Here is a 21237-nt window from a genome sequence, read left to right on the forward strand (position 1 = left end):
TCTGTATGGACACATGGTACTCATTTCACGCCTGGAAATAATTAACAATCATTTAATGATTAAAATCCATTTCTGTTACTGATAGTGAAACTGACTCTTCACTGCTGATGGTCCTAGAAATATATGCTCTCTCATTTTCAATAATATACTATGGACGTTTAAGGAAGAATTCCACCTTCGAAAGTGCCATACAGTGAAACAGTTACCCTTCCCCTCTAAAGGTTAAGCCTTACAATGCCACATGCCCATATGAATCCACCTATGTTCTATGCTTCTATCTGTTACAGCAAATGCCATCAGCAATCTAACAACACAGCTGAAAAAAAAAAAAAAAAAGGAATGCATCAAAGTCAACCATAAATCGTCAAAAACCCTGTAATTGTATCATCAAAGCAGGAAGCCAAAGTCACGCAGCCACGATTGTACTCATTTTTTATGAGAAATAATTTCTCTTGTATCAGTGATTATATTTTTGATGAAAATTAAGATAATCTTTTCCTTAATTCATGTAAATGTTTTGTGTAAATATGTAAATAAAGCATATCATATATAAATAACTATATGTGTAAGAATAAATGATAGGTACAGAGCATGTAAAACTGTGCTATGAAAAAAAGTGTGTAACATGTTTTGGCGCATGTACAGCGAAATAATAACTTAAAGTCAAATCCTTACATGAATATGGAGCATCTATGCTGCTAGTCATGGCCTTCTCCATCAACCTAACACTCTTCCAAACAAATATACTGAAAGGTACACTATAGTTTTAAGTAATTTCTTTAAAACTTATCAAAGTGATATTCCACTGAGGGGGGGAGTTTTTTTTTTAATTCTCTTGCACTGGATTAGCGTCATTTCAGACCTTTTCCATCACAGATTAATTTCCATGGAGATATTGAGGGTAAAAGTATGACAACTTCATGTTTTGTTCCAAGGCAGCAGAGATAAAATTCAGACAATTCAATGGATCTGATATGTATTTTTGATATAATCTGTCTGTGGTGAGGCAGTTAAGTGTTCCCGACCATAAAGCATTCATAGGCCGCCTAAGGTCATGCGCACTGGATTGAATCCTGGTTGCGGTGGCTGGTCTACAGTCAACCCAGCTGTTCATCCACCCCTGGGGGTTGATTGATACATATTCGCCATTGCCCGCATCAACAAGGTAGCATCAAGAACAGTGGAATGAACTTTAGAGGAAAGATCTTCGCTTGGCCCCCTTCTCTGTTCCTTCATTTGGAAAAAAAAAAGGGGGGGTTTATTTCCAGCCCCCCCGCTCCTTCCCCTCTTAGTCACCTTCTACGACTCAGTCTCTGGCTGTCATGTGTAATGCACCCAAACCAAAGCTCCCTTTCCACATTTAGATCGCACATACCTTTCCATGGTTTACCCCAGACATTTCACATATCCTGGTTCAGTCCACTGACAGCACGTAAAACCCGGTATACCACATCATTCCAATTCACTCCATTCCTTGCATGTCTCTTACCCTCCTGTATGTTCAGGCACCGATAACTCTAAATTTTTTTTCACTCCATCCTTCCACCTCCATTTTGGTCTCCAACTTCTCATTCCCACTACCTCTGACACATATATCCTCTTTGTCAGTCTTTCCTCACTCACTCTCTCCATATGTCCAAACCATTTCAACACACCCTCTTCTGCTCTCTAAGCCACACTCTTTTTACTTCCACATATCTCTCTTAACCTTTCATTACTTACTCGCCACTTCATGTCACATACTGTCCTCAAACATTTAATTTCCAACACACCCACCCTCCTCCGTTCAACCCTATCTATAGCCCATGCCTTGGAACCATATAGTATTGCTGGAACAACTATTCCTTCAAACATATCCATTTTGCTATACGAGATGATGTTCTCTCCTTCCACACATTCTTCATCGTTCCAGAACCTTCACTTACATTAGGGCCTTAGTTGCTGTCTCAGAAAAAAAAAAATCCTCATAAAACGATGTGCTAAAGATAAAACTGATATAACTGTTACTAGTATAACAACAGCAGGAAAAATGCAACTGCCCACTCATATGTCAGATACCAATGACTGGCTCACACCACCTAATGAAACACACCCTTTGATGCATCACTGCAACAGTATAAACAATCGCATCCATACAAGTTCAACAATTTTTTATCAGAGATAAATAAAGCACTCTGTTCATTGTCTGTCAAAATTCCTGCATTTTCTTTTTAAATTTCTTAAAGCTTAGTCATAAGCCAGTGACAAAGTAAAGGGTAATTCTTTCAAACATTTTCTACCCGAGACTGACAATTCATGCATACTATTCAAAACTTTTGCACCTTGATCAAATTGATGAGAGCACATCTTAGAGACAGTGAGTATGAATTAATTCGTGGTGGTTCTCCTTAGTCAGTCCTATCAGTAAGGAAACATCTTTGTATGTAGTCAGGGACTACCTGAGCAAAAGATGCCCCTACTTTTGTATCAATAATCTTCTGTATTCCTCATTCCAGTTTGTGATGTGGTACTAGCACTCTTATAGTTTCTAGTTTCAATTTGTGAATTACCTTCAATTTTGTATAATGCATACAACGGCAATTTTTTCCCTATCTTCGGTTATTCAACCATATTCATCACCTCTCAAACTAGATTCCTCTTGACTTCAGTTGTTTATATCCTTTTCTGTGGTTCATGTTAGCACCTTTTCAAAATTTCATTTATAAGGAGTGTATGGTTCCTCTACAAATTCCTCTGTGATGGATAACAAAAAATCATTGAAGTCTGCAAACCTTGTTAACGTTGTATTAGACCATGTTAATAAGTGATCATATACCTAAGACAGTAAATTTATAGTTTCACTAACCACTATGTATTTGACATATGCTACCTCCTTGATGAAGCTCAACAGCTCTGCAACATTTGGGGTTAAGTGTCACTTATTCTCCAATGCCAGTTGACCTATGGTGGTTGCCTGTTCATCTGAAGTACATGCCAGTTTGCTAAAGGCTGTTTTGGCAGGGTTCATGGACAATGACTGCCTTACTTGAAATCCATATAAAATACGAGTGCATTTCTGGCATTTCAGGGACTTGCCACGGTGTAAAGGATGCTTCACACTTATTGCTCAAAAAGAAAAAAATAGGATTCAGCTAGAAGTTATACCAACATACTAATAAAATCAATATTAGTACTGTCATGGTAGCAAGCCATGGATGACCATGTCTTTTGATAGGATATATAGGATGTGTGGAAAGCTTGATCACAGATCAGCTTGACTTTGACCACAATTGTCTTACAGGTGTACACATTCAATATTTACACCATTTTCAATTCTTATTTGGTTTTCAGCACTTAATACGTTTAGTTCTTTTAACTTTATTCTGCAAACCATCAATCTAATTTGCTAGTCTACCTTGACCACATATGATTCATTAAATCTTCCAAAGCCACTAGCATTCAAAAATTCCCACTGGCTGGTTATGACTTGAGAGTGGTCAGGGATTTCCAGATGAGGTGCACATACAGTTCCCTAGGAACTGAGCTTTCTACAGAAGACGCACAAGAAACTACCTTTTCTTACCTTTTTCAGGACATTAATCTCTAGTTTGATCTCCTCCTCTTCATCCTGAAATGAAAAAAGAGAACATGAACAGGTTTCTAATAACAGAAGAGACTAAGAATAGGAGCCAGCCAAAATCATGTTTTAAGAATTAATCCTGTGATAAAATGCAGTCACTGAAGCACTGTGTGTTCATTCCTAAAAGCAAATGATGCCATAATCTGTACTTTACGACATTTAATAACTTCAGTACAAAAAATGATTCAGCATTCTCTCTGAAAAAAAAATACAAATAAAGTCCTTACAAAATCTTATATGAAAACATAAAACTATACATCAACAGGCAAACATATATGGGTGATCCAGATTTTCAAAACTGCTGTACCATTAAGGTAAAATCCTTGAATTCATCATGAGAATAAGAATAAAGAATGCTGATGATATTCACACAGACTATGATGCCTCCTAACATATGTAACTAGGGAAAACAGCAAATAATGGGAATACCTGGCAAATCAACATGCTGTGTCTTTAATTTCCTACAAAAAAAAATTCAATAGGGCAACAGCTAACTGCAGGAATCCACTACCTTCTTTAGTAAAAGCTATCCCCTATAGGCTAGTCATGGAGGGGGGGGGGGGACTATGGAATCAGTAGTGAGTCATAGGGTAAGCAAGGGGATGAAGGTTCTGGAAGCACTGAAGATGTCTGGAATGAAAGGATGTTACCTGGGAGAGCAAAAATGGGTATGCCTGAAGGTATAGTAGTTCCAACAGCATTGTATGGATGTGAGGCATGGGCTATAAATGAGGTTGTGCAGGGAATGGCAGACGAGTTAGAAATGAAATGTTTGGGGACAATGTGGCAAGAGGTGGTTTGATCGAGCAAGCGATAAATGGATGAGAGAGACGTGTTGTAATAAAAAGATTGTGGCTGAGAAAGCTGAAAGAGATGTGCTGAAATAGTGTCGACATATGGAAAGGATGAGTGAAGAGAGGTCGACAAAGAGGATATATGTCAGAAGTGGTGAGAACAAGGAAGAGACCAAAATGGAGAGGGAAGGATTGAGTGAAAAGGATTTTGAGAGACCAGGGCCTGAATATGCAGGAGGGTGAAAGGTGTGCAGGAAACAGAGTGAATTGGAATGATGTGGGATACCGGGGTCGGCGTACTGTCAATGGACTGAACCAGGGCATGTGAAGCGTATGAGATAAACCATGGAAAGGTCTGTGGAGCCTGGATGTGGATAGGGAGCTGTGGTTTCGGTGCATTAATACATGACAGCTAGAGACTAAGTGTGAACGAATGTGACCTTTGTTGTCTTTTCCTAGCGCTATATATATATATATATATATATATATATATATATATATATATATATATATATATATATATTATGTATAAATTCATATTTATACTTTGTCGATGTCTCCCGTGTCAGCGAAGTAGCGCAAGGAAACAGACGAAGTAATGACCCAACCCACCCACACACATGTATGTACATACACGTCCACACACGCACACATACATACCTATACATCTCAACGTGTACATATATTTACACACACAGACATATACATATATACACATGTACAGAATTCATAGTCTGCCCTTATTCATTCCCGTTGCCACCCCGCCACACATGAAATGACAACCCCCTCCCCAGCATGTGCGCGAGGTAGCGCTAGGAAAAGACAACAAAGGCCACATTCGTTCACACCCAGTCTCTAGCTGTCATATATATATATATATATATATATATATATATATATATATATATATATATATATATATATATATATATATATATATTCTCATTCGCCATTTCCCACGTTAGCGAGGTAGCGTTAAGAACAGAGGACTGGGCCTTTAAGGGAATATCCTCACCTGGCCCCCTTCTCTGTTCCTTCTTTTGAAAAAAAAAAAAAAAAAAAAAAGAGGATTTCCAGCACCCCGCTCCCTTCCCTTTTATTCGCCTTCTACGACACGCAGGGAACACGTGGGAAGTATTCTTTCCCCCATATATATATATATATATATATATATATATATATATATATATATATATATATATATATATATATATATATATATAATTTGCTGATGAAATTTGTGAATAATTCCACTTGTCTACATTATAAGTTTATGGCATGTACATTTGTCTGTCTTGGACAATCACTTGTTTACCAAATGGCGTCCTAACTACGTCTCTTCGTTGTATATCAACTGACTTATATTTCTATCTTGTATCTCCCCAGATGATGTGATTATTACACAAAAGTGCACTTTGGAACTTGTCGTGTTTCATTTTCCCCGTGGATTCAGGAATATACTTGATCACGTGCAAAACTGTGATCCTTTCCAATATATATATATATATATATATATATATATATATATATATATATATATATATATATATATATTATTTTTTTTATTTATCTTGCTTTGTCGCTGTCTTCCGCGTTAGCGAGGTAGCGCAAGGAAACAGACAAAAGAATGGCCCAACCTACCCACATACACATGTATATACATACACGTCCATATATATATATATATATATATATATATATATATATATATATATATATATATATATATATATATATATATATCCTTTTTCATGCATGTTTGCAATGGAAAAATGGCTTTTATAAAATGTGTATGAGAATGGCCTTTGTTATTTTGTACATGATTTAAATTTAAGCTAATCAAAATATAAACGTGTGGTAACTTCAGAGCTGAATGAGTACCATGAAGCTGTAGCTAGTCTGAACCTTGAGAGGTTGGTTGTCTTTGTTGGCTACATGGGCTCTGGACTAGAGTTTTGAAAAGCCAGATCAACCTACATCCGAACTGATCAGCTGGGGTTTAGCCAAAGTGACATGGGTAGAAGACCTCCACACTACACCAGATACACTCAATCCAGTCTGTGCTGCACCCCCCCCCCCCCATCACTATCACTGTCATGACCACTATCAAGGTCATGTCTAGTTATGACCATGACCACTATCAAGGTCATGTCTAGTTGTGACTACTGTATCATTCTGCACTGGACCCCTACTACTATCATAGTCAAGGTCATGTCTAGTTGTGACTACTGTATCATTCTGCACTGTACCCCTACTACTATCATAGTCAAGGTCATGTCTAGTTGTGACTTCTGTATCGTTCTGCACTGGACCCCTACTACTATCACAGTCATGTTGTGACCAACTTATCCAGTTTGTGGAGTATCCCTGTTACTATCCTGGTCAACTCTAGGTGTGATCAATCAATCTATTATATAAATGACTTGCATCAACCTAGTCATATTATGCTGTGACAACGCTATCCAGTTAGCAGTTTACTCTATCACACTTTTAAGACATGTATTGAGACAACTTTACCCAGACAGCATTATAAACTACACAAACTTACCTCAGTGACGTCCATAACCTTGATGGCAGCCAGCTGACCCGTCTTGGTATGACGTCCCTGCAGACAAAATAAATACATTAATATACGAACATGGTGCTATATCTTACAAAATACATGATTACAAGTATTATGTAGAATTACAACTATTATGGAGAAATTTGCTTTATCTTACAAAATACATGATTACAAGTATTATGTAGAACTACAACTATTATGCAGAAATAAGACTCAGCCAGTCTTTCATATAGTAGTTCAGTGGTGACCTTGGTGTGATGGCACCTCTTCCCAAGGATGTTGCCCTAAATCATTGCAGAGTCCTTGTCTCGGCACAACACCTCACCAATCACCATCTTCATCTCTTATGTACATTATACCACTACTTACCTTTATTTGTTATCCACAGATCCATAGTACACTGTTATCACATAGAATTTTGGAAAGTAGCTCTTGCCTATGTACAGTACTGATCTAGCGTTGGAAAAATAAAAGTTTTCTAAAAACTAATTATTCATCTTTAAGACAATGTCAACAAGACCTTCATTAATACAGAGAGAACCTTAGACCAAAAGATTTTCTTTACCTGTATTTTATAAACAAATGATGTACCCAATCTATACATCAAATATATCTATAAATCAACTCCCATTCATATGAGTTGGATCAAGTCCATTTAGCATTTCATCTCCCAAATATCAACTTAAGTCCAGTTTACTGTGGTACAAAAGGAAACTGCATCTTTTCTGTATTTCTATTATCAAAATAAATCTCCCATTTATGTATAAAAGTTGGATCATGCGCAATTCGCTCTTTCAATTCACTTGTTTTCACATAACATCCTATGTGCTATGGCAAATGAAGGCTTCTGCACCACTAAAGCATTCTTAAGTTCAGTTCCTACACGGTAAAAGGCTATCTTCCTGGATGGATCCGATGAATTCTGAAATGATCAACATGACTCCCATTACCGTGGTAGGGCTGGAATAAGTGGATGTGTGATAAATTATCTATTAATAATGGTATCCCATTTTATAGTTATTTTCAATGAAATATAAAATCAAAAAGCATTCATGATGGGAAATGAAAGGAAACACTGCTACCAACAGATACATTACAATATCATGTAAACAGGGACAGGGGTCAACGAGAGCTGTGTGGGATGTGGAGACTGCTGGAGGGGAAAGCCATGTGGGTTTAGTGGGGAAGGGAAGGCCATGCAGTGGGTGGGAGCAAGACAAGGGGGGAAGGGGGTAGTTTAAGGGACAAGGATCAGAGAGAAGAGCCATGCAGGTGGTTAAAGTCTAGGGAGGGGGTAAGTGGCCCAGGGGTGGGAAGGGTTGTACTGAGGGTAAGGTCAGGGGAGAGGTAGGGCCATACAAGGAGAGTTGGTGAAGTGAAAAGCCATGCAAAGTATAAGTTAAGGGAGAGAACGACTGCAAGAGGTTAGGGTCATATAATGGAGGAACTTTTTGTGTGGACTATGTCCAGCCACTGAAGTAACTAAAATAGCCAAAGCTTTAAAACTACATTCAATACCAGCCAAAGCAGCAAGTAACAAATAATAAAAGACAATGCAAATAGTCGAGACTAGAACAAGACCCTCCCTGTCTAGGAAGCAAAAATGAATTGCAAGGAAAAAGAAAACCTGTTAAATGATTGGAAGAGTACAGACCATAAACTCATAATCAGGAAAAAGAAGAAAATACCATAAACATATATTTTACACAAAAGTATGCAAAATGCAAATCAAGGAATATAAATTCCACTGGCCCACTACATACAAGAAAAGGTTATTTGCCAGGAGTTGAGCGAAATGCAATGAATACAATAAAAACTGGGGTTCAGTAAGCCAAAAACCACATTAAAGATAAACGACCTAACCATCTTCCTAAAGGGTAATTCCCTATGCTGCACATAATGAAATTCACCAGCTCACCACTGGACTTTCGAGAGGCCCACTGCTCAAGGACTCTGATCCAGAACCAGAGTCATGGTGCTCTCTGTCTTTATAAAATAAAAATAAAAAAATGCAAAGGCACATATTCTCTGAATGATAAGGGTGAACTCTTGACATAAATCCCCCAAACCTGAAGATCTTTATCAAAATTTCTGAGATTCCTAACTTACAAACTGACCAACTTTATAGAGTACAATAATTTACATAAGCCATAACAGTATGATCTGCGAGCAGAAAGCTCTTGTTTACCCAAGTTCCTTGACCACATTAATAAAACTGTAGAGGTACTGAAAAAAAAAAAGCATATGTGTATTATACAAATACATTCCAGGAGTAGTCTTCGGAGGACACCACCTCCCACCCACCCCCGGCAAATGAGTTAGGTCATTGGTCAAACGCGCTATTGGAAGTCGCAGACCACAGGTCCACTTAACCCCACAGCCTGGCTGTTCTGGTACACTACACAAATATTTAACCAGGGCTTTCTTAAATTTCTCCACTATGCTACCCATAGTGTTTGTGTTGGCTGCAGGTATTGTGTTATTATAAAGTCTTTGGGTCCCAGACGTTCAAAGTATTTTTCTTTCTATTTCTCCCTGTGGCACCTTTGGCTATCAGGGTTTTTATACTTTACAGTCTTCCATGCCTGTTGTGCCAATACACCAGGCCTTCTAAGACTTTTTAACTTCAGATAATGATATACCTCTAATGTCTGCACTTTAAGGGAGCGCCCAATATCTCAACTGGAATACATTATACCAAGTAATTCTTCTGTTTGAGCAGACTGACAGTTCACCCTTAAAAGAGTAAACTTGCCCTTTCACCATAATGAAAAGAATAAAAATGAATATATTAAGGTTGCTGTGTAAACGTCAATGTAAAAAAAAAAGAACATTAAACTCTCCGTAAAGGTGGCAGCCTCTGCCTGAGTGTTGCTACCCTGAGTAGGGTTCATCAACGGAATCCCAAGATCCCGGGTGTGCAAAACGGACAACTTATTTCCTTTTGAAGTTCATCTCCCTACCGTTACTTTTCTCATCTAAAAGAATACATGTTAATACTCTACACAATGATGGTATTTTCAAAATTAACCCCAATATTCACGGCGTACTATTATACGAGAAACAAAAATATATGATCATCGTGTGACAACAGCTGTGCTGAGGGCCGGGGCGAGGGTGGCTGCTCGGTAATTACCTATTTGTACTGTACGGGAGGGAGTTTATACACTTTTGGGGTAAAAATCTCGAGCCTTCTCAACTATCAAACGACTTTTCTAAACTTCTGTAAGCTGGCCACATTCACAATTTCGTCATTTAAGTATTCATCTATACTCATTGTTACTTTTTAAAAGTACTTCTAAATATCTTATACTAACAAGTTCCTGGCTTAATTTCAAGAAATGGCCTGTGATTGTTCTATACTTGTATCTTTCGAAGAACTCCTGATTTCAGTAAAATAGATTAAAAACTGAAAAGGTTGTGTTAAGGTTGCCCCTTTCTCTTATTACTTCTAAAGTGGACAAATCGAAGGCCTCTTATCATGGTTGGTCGCAGACGGTTGAAACAAATTTAGTCAAATAAAATCAACTTAACATACGGTTAATTTATTTGTTGGATTTAATGGCCAGCAACATGGAGCGGCTGCAGAAAAAGCTTTGAAATAATATCATCATCATCATCATAATAACAATAATAATATAATGAATTAATTACTTGATCAATCCACCCTCCTTAGTGAAGGTAATCGGTAGTCAGCTAAAAGTACTTTTTATTTATGGGATTTTTCAATTTGTTGGGTTTGGCTGCACAAGACATAAAATACATGGATCTTGATTATTAATTTGGAGAGTTGGTATGATGGGGCGATATATCTTTGGATACATGTTCTCTCAAATAATTCTTAATATTGCTAGGAAAACCTCCTCCCTTTGGTTTCTGAGAAAGGTGTCTCATTCAGCTATTTCCTGTAGGATTTTGATGTGGGTGTTCAGGTTGCTCCTACGACTTTCCCGTACTGATTTATGGGGTTCTTACCTAAAGAGAAGCGAGACTGCAGGCAGCTCTTAGGGGATCCAGTGGACCTCTAGTTCTACAATCGACAGAGCGAGATCAGTTTGCCTGCTTCCTGTTGTGGGCACCACAGTGACCAGACACCCAGATGGTTGACGTACTGGCACATTTAGTTTACGGATGTGACCCTGGATTTCGTTTGAATCTCTAAGAATTAACAGCTTTTAACGCAGACATGGGATCAGTAAATGTCTTCCGTGTCTGTCGCGCCATGAGGATGTTATTTCCGAGTGAAAGTTGGGGGGCATGCCTTCTAGGATATTGCAGGTGTAGGTGATGATACACCTCTCTCTTCTACCCTCCAAGGAGAGTACAGCCTTAGTGATTTCAGTCGTTCCCAGTTCCCAGAAAGCTCGTAATTAAGAGGCATACAATTCACAAGTAACATAAATGAAGGCTTACTGTAAATGGTATAGGCACATCTAGCATTGATAAAGTCAATGTCATCATTAGCTAGTAATAATCTTAGAGCGTAAGTCCTCATTATAAGTATGCATGGAGAATATACTGATGGTCATTTTCGCACGCTCAGATCTTCTTTTGTAGAACTCAAAAGGTATTTCGCTCAACATCGGGAATGCAAGAGTTTAATCCCAGTGCGGGCGGGATTGGGAACAACCGGGAACATCTATATGAACCCTAAAACTGAGTATCATTTATTATTGGATAGAATGATCAATATGGCACGGGGCAAAACGATTTCCCAGTCAAGGCCAGCAACAGCGTAAGAAAAAATGAATAAATAAAAAAAATTAAAAAAATATATCAGGGTTCCGCAAGTGTTTGGCTGAAAGGTTGTCAAGCCAGTTTGGAAGTCATGTGATTTGACCTGTCACCTGACCGACTGTGGTTTGAGTTCATTATACCAGACCTGTTGTGGAGTCGCTGGCAAAAGGTTGGAACTCCTGCTTTTAACAATCTGAAGAGATTAACATCATTTTCGTATATACTGCAAAAAATAATTTTTGTACTGTCACTTATGTTTTTTGTTTATTTACACACACACACGATTCAGTTAAATACTACCACACGTATAATAATGACGTAACGTTGACCTAACTTCAATATCAAATTTCAGCAACGTTGTTGATAAGTATGTTTACTGCTAATTAAATATATAAATGTATTGTGTGGACAGGTTTGAAGTTGATACAATCGTTTAATTAACAAGTGTATGTTTAAGGTTTATTTGTGTGTTTGCAGATAGGCTTTTGAAAAGATATGGTTTTTGGGAGAGAAAAAAAGAAAGTTATTTACGATTTTCATGTTTTTCATTTGACATACAGGGGATGGATGGTTAGAGAGAATTAATTAACCTATCCCAAACCCCAAAGAAAAGTTCAAAGTGAACTTTTATTCTGCAGTCCTGGACGCAGCAATACAGCGTCAGCTGGAGAAAGATCCATAAAGATACATCAAGTCATTTCTGTTTGGCTTTCTTTCTGCTGTAAACAGTTTGCAGAGCAAAACGGCAGAGAACATACAGAACATCGCCTGGGGCATGAGCATGCTTTGCAACTTGGTGGCATGAGGCATAATGACGCTAAATAAAGATTCGCGGAGTGAACTATAGGTAAATGCAAGACTGACCATGAAAAGTGTACATATTGCTCTATGCAGTGTGTTGACCCTCCATGTTTCTGGAGGCCGCGGTCAACGGTTTAAAAAAAATATATATATAATATATTCAAAGTTCGTCCATGACGCTGAAGCGATCGACTGATTGATTCTGTGGAATTTATAAAGAGCTACAAAATAACGGTTACATCATGGCCTTTCAATGTGCCACAATGATCCACAAATTTGCTGGACTTTCCACCCCTTATCAGCAGGACATGAAACTGCAGAAAAGTTGACCTTAAACACACCGTTAACACACAGTATGTAATGCAAACGTACACACCTATAGCATTCATATATACACTACACATGCTAAGGAAATAAACTACACAAGATACACACACGTAAGCATGCTCACGAATTAATACACTCAAGTATCTATGTATATGTAAAAACATATACATACGGCCACATGGGCAAGCGTAACTATATGTGAAATTATCAGCCTTTACATATTATGTCATAAATGTGTGCTTTTGTGTAGGCATGATGTGTCTGCTTAAACCTTTGTTGTTGCAGAATTAGATCCATGAGTAAATGAAATTTTAACATTAGCTTATCAAAAATCAGATGGGGAGGGAGTGGGACACACACACACACACCCCTGAGACGCCTACGGAGCTGCATATACTCTTCTGCCAGGCCTGCAAAACACCAGTGTCAGCCCTGCTCTGACGCCAGGCTAATCCTCCTGTACTGACGACGCACAATAAGCCCTGGCCACGAAGCCCCAATATGAGACACTCGTCTGGGCCCTGGCTCAGGAGATGAACACTTTCTGGGCAGCAGGTGGCCAGAAAAGGGGGTGCGTGTCGAGAGAGAGAGCGGGAGGGATGGGGTGGTGGTGGTGGTCTAATGCACTCAACCTCATCTTATCTCTCCTTATCATTCTCACTCGTCAGAGACTTAACAGTCTCATTACCCGTGTCCTAACTTCTCAATTTCAGTCGTTAATGACTTTTTATTTCACGCGAGTAAATGCATGCTCACGATGACCCCCCACCAACCCGTTCCTGAACACAGGAGTTGACAACACGAGCCACCTCACGTCCCCGCTTCTCTTCCCAGGATGGCCTCCGCCTCAACCCCCCCCCCCCCCCAATCGCTCCACGGCCAAATGGACGCCACAAGGCATTCGGTACTGTTCCCAGCGTCAGTACTTAACCCAGCGGCCAGCCCTACACCTCCTTCCTTCCGTCCCTCCCTCCACAACACGACCGCGAAGTCATATCGCAGAGGACGTTAGGTTCATTTCCTGTTTCCTCCTACCGAAAGGTCCTGAGCCTACGACTTCTGGATATCCTTCGGCCGCACAGCCTTGTTCTAGAATGCAATGGCAGACGTCGGGCATATTTCCTGTTTCCTCCTAACACCGGATCTTCAATCACGGACTTCGTTGGAGATATGCTATGGCTGCACACACCCCCACATGTTCTTGGCCGATGACAAAATACTGACGTTCCCTGTTTCCTCCAACCGCACGACTCCAACTTCTGCAGCGGTCAAAGACAACAGTCGGTGGAAAAGTTGGAAAAAAAAAAACAAAAAAAACTGCTGGCAGCCGCCAAGGCCAGCCAGCACAGAACACTCCCACCTCCTACCCCATCACCGAGCCACGTTACCATCCTGTCTTCCACTGCACAAAAATGATCACTGACCTTTAGCTCAATGCATTTTCTTCAGGTTACCAACGCCCAATTCAGGAACACGCTGGTCGTGTCTTCGGAACAACGACTGCCGTGCTCACCTTACACCACCAGCACGGCCTATTGAACGACCTCAAGGAATAATCCACAGCCTATAGGAACACCCCTACAGTCTCTGCTGGAAACAGTCCAGGGTATATGGGAATCTACGGTCTATAGAAAATCTATGGTCTCTGGGAACTGGCCACGGGGAACTGGAAGAACACTACGATACCTGGGAAGAATAGTAGTCGACAGTCTCAAGCAATAAAATACGATCTGAAAAAGTAGTTTACAGTCGCTGGGAATAATAATAATAATAATAATAATAATAATAATATTAATATTAATAATAATAATAATAATAATAATCTAAGGTCTCAAAGACAGTCTACAATCTTGAGGAAGTCTAAAGTTTTTTTTTTTGGAATATCCTTTTTTTTACAGTCTTTGGGAAGTCTACAGTCACTATGAACAGTCTTAAGGTCTCCCACAACGGTCTACAACCTTTATAAATAGTCTTTAAAGTGTCAGGAAAGCTCACTCTCTACGAACAGTCTACTCTACAGTCACTGGGGACTGGTCTACAGCAGGGGGTGGGAAATATATGACCCACGGGCCACATCCGGTCCGGCAAATGACTTCCTATGCGGCCCGCCACTGCGTATAACAATAATGGGGAAAAAAATAGATATATATTCTCTTTTCTTTTTTTCCGATCCCACGAATGATGAGTTTTAAACGGATCGAACTCGGGTATGTGCGTGGGAGATGGGCGGCAACACTCAGTTTAGGCTCGTCGTATCTGACGTCGCCTTCAAGACTCTGGGGTTACGGGAGACCCCGAGATCTACCAAGCAGGTTGACGGAGGCTGAATTCTCCTAGATTACGTCAATTTGCCTGCCACTGTGTCTTACCGCCGTCACGAACCACAGCTGCGACAAGCACACCACGCAGCGTTGCTGCATATTTCCTTCATGATGCTGGGATCTTAGTCCTCTCATCTTGGGACCTTGTCATTCCCTGTGGGACAAGTTCATAAACCTTAGGACATTTTTTTGTTGTTGTTACCCCATATCATCTCATGATGATATCAAATGCAACCAGTTCAAAAGACGCCTCTGTGGTGTCGTGGTTAGCGGTGATGACTTCTAATCCACAGACCCAGGTTCGATCGCCAGCGCGGGCGGACGGCGCACAGCACACCCAGCTATTCATCCTTCCATCGGCTGGTACAAATATGGGCACCAACATCGGATGGGGTAGAGCACCACGGCTGTGACGTACCTACCCAGCCGACAGCGTCCATGCCCGGGGACACGGCCCTCACTGACAAGCCGATGACTCTTCCAAAGGGTTGGTACTTTATAACTTTGTATAACATTAACAGGGTTGGTACTTTATACCTTTTGTTACGTAACATTACTAGGGTTGGTACTTTATAACTTTGTGTAACATTAATAGGGTTGGTACTTTATAACTTTGTGTAACATTAATAGGGTTGGTACTTTATAACTTTGTGTAACATTAATAGGGTTGGTACTTTATAACTTTGTGTAACATTAATAGGGTTGGTACTTTATAACTTTGTGTAACATTAATAGGGTTGGTACTTTATAACTTTGTACAACATTAATAGGGTTGGTACTTTATAACTTTGTATAACATTAATAGGGTTGGTACTTTATAACTTTGTGTAACATTAATAGGCTTGGTACTTTATAACTTTGTGTAACATTAATAAGGTTGGTACTTTATAACTTTGTATAACATTAATAGGCTTGGTACTTTAAAACTTTGTGTAACATTAAAGTCTGCCAACAAAAGGTTTAAAAAAACATTATCCAGTTCTTCTTGATCTGCAAGCTTTAATATTGCCAGCAGGTTCTCGGATTTCAAAGACATCGAAAGTCGTACATCACTGGTTCTCCTCACCTTTCTCATCCGATGTTGATACGGCCCCAAGGTAAACCTTGCAACTCCAGCCTGTCCACCTGCAATGCAATCCTCAGCCAACGGGGCAATTCAAGTCTGTGCCACATCCCAGTTTTTTTTAAAGCCTCTCTTAATGACAGGACCTTTCCAAAACTAGAGGCTCGTGTCCAAAGGATCCTTGCCATCCCCAGCCATCGGTGGCAACTCAAGTCAGTGCCACTTCCCTGGTTTTTTTAAAAGCCTCCCTCAATGACGGTGCTTTGTCAAAGGTAAAGGCTCATATGCCCCACGGATCCTTGCGGTGCCTGGATGGACATACAAACGTGAGAACAAACTTTTTTTTTTTCTGTGATGAAACTAACAATCAGATCCACGATGACCACTCACCACCGCAACAATGGAGGCAACACCTGACTTCATTCATGTGGTTAAGGCACATCACGCGTTGTCATCTGCCCTGTTGAGCAAGCCTCTGATATCCCCCCCCCCACCACAGAGCATACCACATATGGATCAACGTATGATAAAAAAAAAAATATACACCAACTCTTCAATTTGACAAAATTCTCATTTCACTTTCGTACATGTTATTTAGTAAACAGTGAGCAGCAGTGTGGGTCAGGGGCGACGGGGGGCTGCCAGTTTCCCATGGCGTCACACCACCATCCCTCCACCTGGCCACAATCTAGCAAAGTGTGTGTGTGTGTGTGTGTGTGTGTGTGTGTGTCGGCAGGTGAAACTCTACGCGCCACAATAAATTCCCCAGCAGCATACCTCAGCCAATATGATCTATTACATTATATTTAATGCCCAGAGCATCTGCTTCAATGCATCTGAAAAATGTAAAGCATTATGACCATGCTGGAGAAAGTTCTCTTCAGTGATTTGCTGTGTTGATCCGGTCAATTTTATCTTCTTTATTTCCTGTCCACAAAAGAGCAAGCCTAGATTTGGTGATCTTATTAATCATTTGAATCTACGCTTCGTTAAGTGTGTGGCTCGGGAATCTTAGAATAATCCAGGATATGATTGGCCCGCTAGATAATAACAGGTGTCCATCTCTGGTCTACCGTCACTTTATCATCCTGTGGCCAAGCGGCTGGCTACAAGGTTTCTACCTACGCCTACAGGAAAGAGCGGACACTTTATAATGGAGTGGTGACCTATGGTGAAAGGTTGCGCCTAACTCTCCCCCACAAGAGACCTTATTATGAAAGGGCTGGACGGTGGCTTAATATCCCACCTACCTACCTACCGACCGACTCTCGGAGGACAAAGATAAAAAGAGACCTTTTGCTCGATAACAGACCAAGTCTCCATCCTAGTCCCTACCAATCGATTCCTGCTTGTATGAAAAACATCTCAGTGGGGGTCGTCTCTCGTGCTACTGTGACAGTCCTACGAGTCATAATGCCACACCAATATGCTCAGGGTTTCGTCTATCTGAGTTACCTTCGTGAATCTTAGGATCAAGCTGGTCAAAACTTTCCTACAACCACTTATCACGTGTGATTCTCATGTTCGCTTTCAGGGAAACTCACCGTCGGAGAGGAACAGTGAGAAGCGGACAGAGTTACCCGCGTTATGTATTGTTGGTATTGCTTCACACCTCGTATTAGGTCAGGTAAACTGCAGCTTAGACCAGATATTAACCCAAACTTGCCAAACCTGCTTTGTAAACTCACTTCCCAGTTCACCCGACACGGACTGCCCCGACCCCAAGCTCTGCATACAAACATTGCCTGGACTCGAGGTGAGCTATGGCGCACGGTGTGAGGCACCATGATCGAACCCCACTAGTTCTTACAGCCAATGGTATTAACGACAGCGTTCTCAACCTCATGACCATCACCCCATGAACACGAAGGTGGATTAGGGTGGCCTCCTGGCCCTTGACTTGACCCTTAGAAGAACAGTTCACAAGGCAAGCCATAAGACACAAGGCTTGCGCACCGTCGTGCTCCGGGAGAGAGAGAGGGGTGGGGTGTCAGGAGTGGCTGCGGGGCGGCCACCGTCTCACTGGGAGACACCTACACACCTGTCTGAGTGAGGCGGCTGTCAAGGTCCCTCACACCTGCTGCTTCGCCCGCCCCTGCCACCGCTTCCTTAACTCCCGGCACGTCCAACGGGTGCAGGTGTGAAGGAGTTGTGTGAGTGTCGAACACGCCACTATGGTTCCATCCACGATGGGGCTAATCTCCCTCCCTCCCCTCCGGGCAGGCAGCTGAGGCCAGTGGCGACCTTGTACAGGTGTGTCTCCCAAGACAAGGCCCCCGGGCAACCCGGGGTGCATGAGTGATGTATGCGTCCCGTACAACGCTAGCTAGAGTCTTGCCTCCCGTTATATCCCTGGCGGACACGCAGCAGCTCACGGCCAGTGGAGCAGAGCAGTGGAGCGTGCAGGTGGGACGAGCCAGCCTGGTTGTCGTGGATGGGGGCGCCGTCAGGAAAGTGGAAGAGGTGTAGAAGACACGTGGACGGGAGAGAGAAGGAAGTATCGACGGGTGGATCATAAAAGTGAAAATTAAGTACAGAAAATGGAGGGTTTATCATTAGACATGAAGGAATGATGGAAGACACTGTTACGAGCTAACGAGACAAAGACAGGACGGGTGTGTCTAGCACAATATCAAGACCTGGCGCTGGGAGGAAGAGGAGGCAGGAGGAGGTGTGTTGGGAGAGACCCAGGGAGGAGGAGGAGGAGGTGGTGTGTGGGGAGACAGACCCGGGGAGGAGGTGGTTGTGTGGGGAGAGAGACCCAGGGAGGAGGAGGAGGAGGAGGTGGTGTGTGGGGAGAGAGACCCGGGGAGGAGGGGTGTGTGGGGTGGGGGGTTGCAAGGCAGGGGGTGAGGAGACACGCGCTACACCGGCTCCTCTGACCACTTTGCTCCTCAGCAGCCCAATATCCAGTCCAGCACAACCAGGCCCACCCAGCCCTGGGCTCGCTGCACCTCAGTGTACCGTAGCCAACCCTGGGCATGATCCATCTTACTGTACCGTAGCCAACCCTGGGCACGGTCCATCTTAGTGTACCGTACCCAGCCCTGGGTACGGTCCATCTGAGTGTACCGTAACCAACCATGGGTACGGTCCACGGTGCCATCCCGGAGGAAATGGTACACCGCTGATTAGCGGCAGATAACCCCAGATAACTGCCACAAGACAAGAGAGAGAGAGAGAGAGAGAGAGAGAGAGAGAGAGAGAGAGAGAGAGAGAGAGAGAGAGAGAGAGAGAGAGAGAGAGAGAGACTAGAACGGTGATACGAATCCGTTTTCTGTGGACTGAAAAACCACCTGTACGACAAAGGACCCAACTGACCTCTCCCTAAACATTAACCCGCCAATAAAAACTGACAAGAGGCAGATCTCGCCACAGGACCTGCAGGAGAACATGCCCTGGCACTCTGCCCCCACACTCCTGGAACCCTTGTCTTCATGAAGAATTGCAAAACACCTCCAGGACGAACACTGTAAATATCCTCAGGACGAAAACCCTGGGCTCTTGATACCATAGCCGAGAATTTGACACTGGCTTCCATCGTCCCACTCTACAAAGAGGGAAACAAAGCAATCCCCCCAACCCAGCTCCCTCAAAGAGAAAAAAAAAATGACATTGCACCTAATCCAAATTCTTACGAGTCTTAATATGTAACCAGACGAACGTTATGGAGTCAATCAAATCTACATAACCCAGGAAAACACGGTTTTAGGGCGGGAAGCCCCTCTCTCTCTCTCTCTCTCTCTCTCTCTCTCTCTCTCTCTCTCTCTCTCTCTCTCTCTCTCTCTCTCTCTGCAGAGGCACTGACAAAACAAACGCAATGCCGACGTGATGTACACGCACACTTCCCAAAGCTCTCGATGTGACCGCGTTCGCGGTGTCGGGGCAACACTGTGCGAGATGGGAATTAACCGGAAAAACTGGGAGGTGGATCGACAACTTCTGAAGAGATCGTAACTGCGGCGTTGTAAACCCGGCTCCTCCCAGTGTCTCCACGGTTAAAAACTTGGCCCTCAAGGGAGCTACACTTAAAACATCCCCCCTCCTCCCCCTTTGTGCTCAACGTCCTGCTCTGACACCGACGCAAACACGAGATGTAGTTTCGAGCCATCCTCTGCCGTACGAGAATCTCTTGTACAGTGGAGAGAGAGAGAGAGAGAGAGAGAGAGAGAGAGAGAGAGAGAGAGAGAGAGAGAGAGAGAGAGAGAGAGAGAGAGAGATAAACTAGTTCTTTTCTCACTGGGCCACCTAAAACATGCTTTTCAACGGGAGAAACATTCCAACTACTCAGAAAGGGGACAATGAAGTGTGTGTGTGTGTGTGTATATATATATATATATATATATATATATATATATATATATATATATATATATATATATATATATATATATCCCTGGGGATAGGGGATTAAAAATACTTCCCACGTATTCCCTGCGTGTCGTAGAAGGCGACTAAAAGGGGAGGGAGCGGGGGGCTGGAAATCCTCCCCTCTCGGTTTTTTTTTTTTTTTTCAATTTTCCAAAAGGAGGAACAGAGAATTGGGCCAGGTGAGGGTATTCCCTCAAAGGCCCAGTCCTCTGTTCTTAACGCTACCTCGCTAATGCGGGAAATGGCGAATAGTTTGAAAGAAAAAAGATATATATATATATATATATATATATATATATATATATATATATATATATATATATATATATATATATATATACTGAAGAAAAACAGACTTTTCTTCATACCTCAATTCAACAAGCTGAAAGACCTTGGAGTAATAATGTTCGACAACCTTACTTTCAGCAAAACACAACAGGCAACAGTTGCTGCTTCTAAAAAGATGGCGGGTTCGATCTTGCGGACCTTCGAGATAAGTCCGGGGGGGCAATGACAGTGCTCTTCAAAGGACTAACACTGTCACGAAGAGAATGCTGCTCTCTGCTACCACCATCTTTCAAGGTGGGCGAAATTTTTGCAGTTTAGGAGTGCAAGGATCTTTCACCGGCAGCACTGACGGT

The 21237-nt window shown here is 41.8% G+C and overlaps 1 protein-coding gene across 15 annotated transcripts in view; it reads right to left on the reverse strand.

Moving 5' to 3' along the window:
- msn (serine/threonine-protein kinase msn) overlaps window positions 1-21237 on the reverse strand; it is a 154494-nt gene that overhangs the window by 73871 nt on the left and 59386 nt on the right. For all 15 annotated transcript variants that reach the window (XM_071657672.1, XM_071657669.1, XM_071657667.1 and 12 more), the window contains exons 3-4: window positions 6962-7018; window positions 3563-3607 (exon numbers count right to left, since the gene is read on the reverse strand). In XM_071657672.1, the coding sequence (XP_071513773.1) occupies window positions 3563-3607; window positions 6962-7018 (102 nt within the window). The remainder of the gene's footprint in view (window positions 1-3562; window positions 3608-6961; window positions 7019-21237) is intronic.

Source organism: Panulirus ornatus, chromosome 65 (assembly GCF_036320965.1).
Source record: "Panulirus ornatus isolate Po-2019 chromosome 65, ASM3632096v1, whole genome shotgun sequence".
Classification (NCBI taxonomy): Eukaryota; Metazoa; Arthropoda; class Malacostraca; order Decapoda; family Palinuridae; genus Panulirus; species Panulirus ornatus.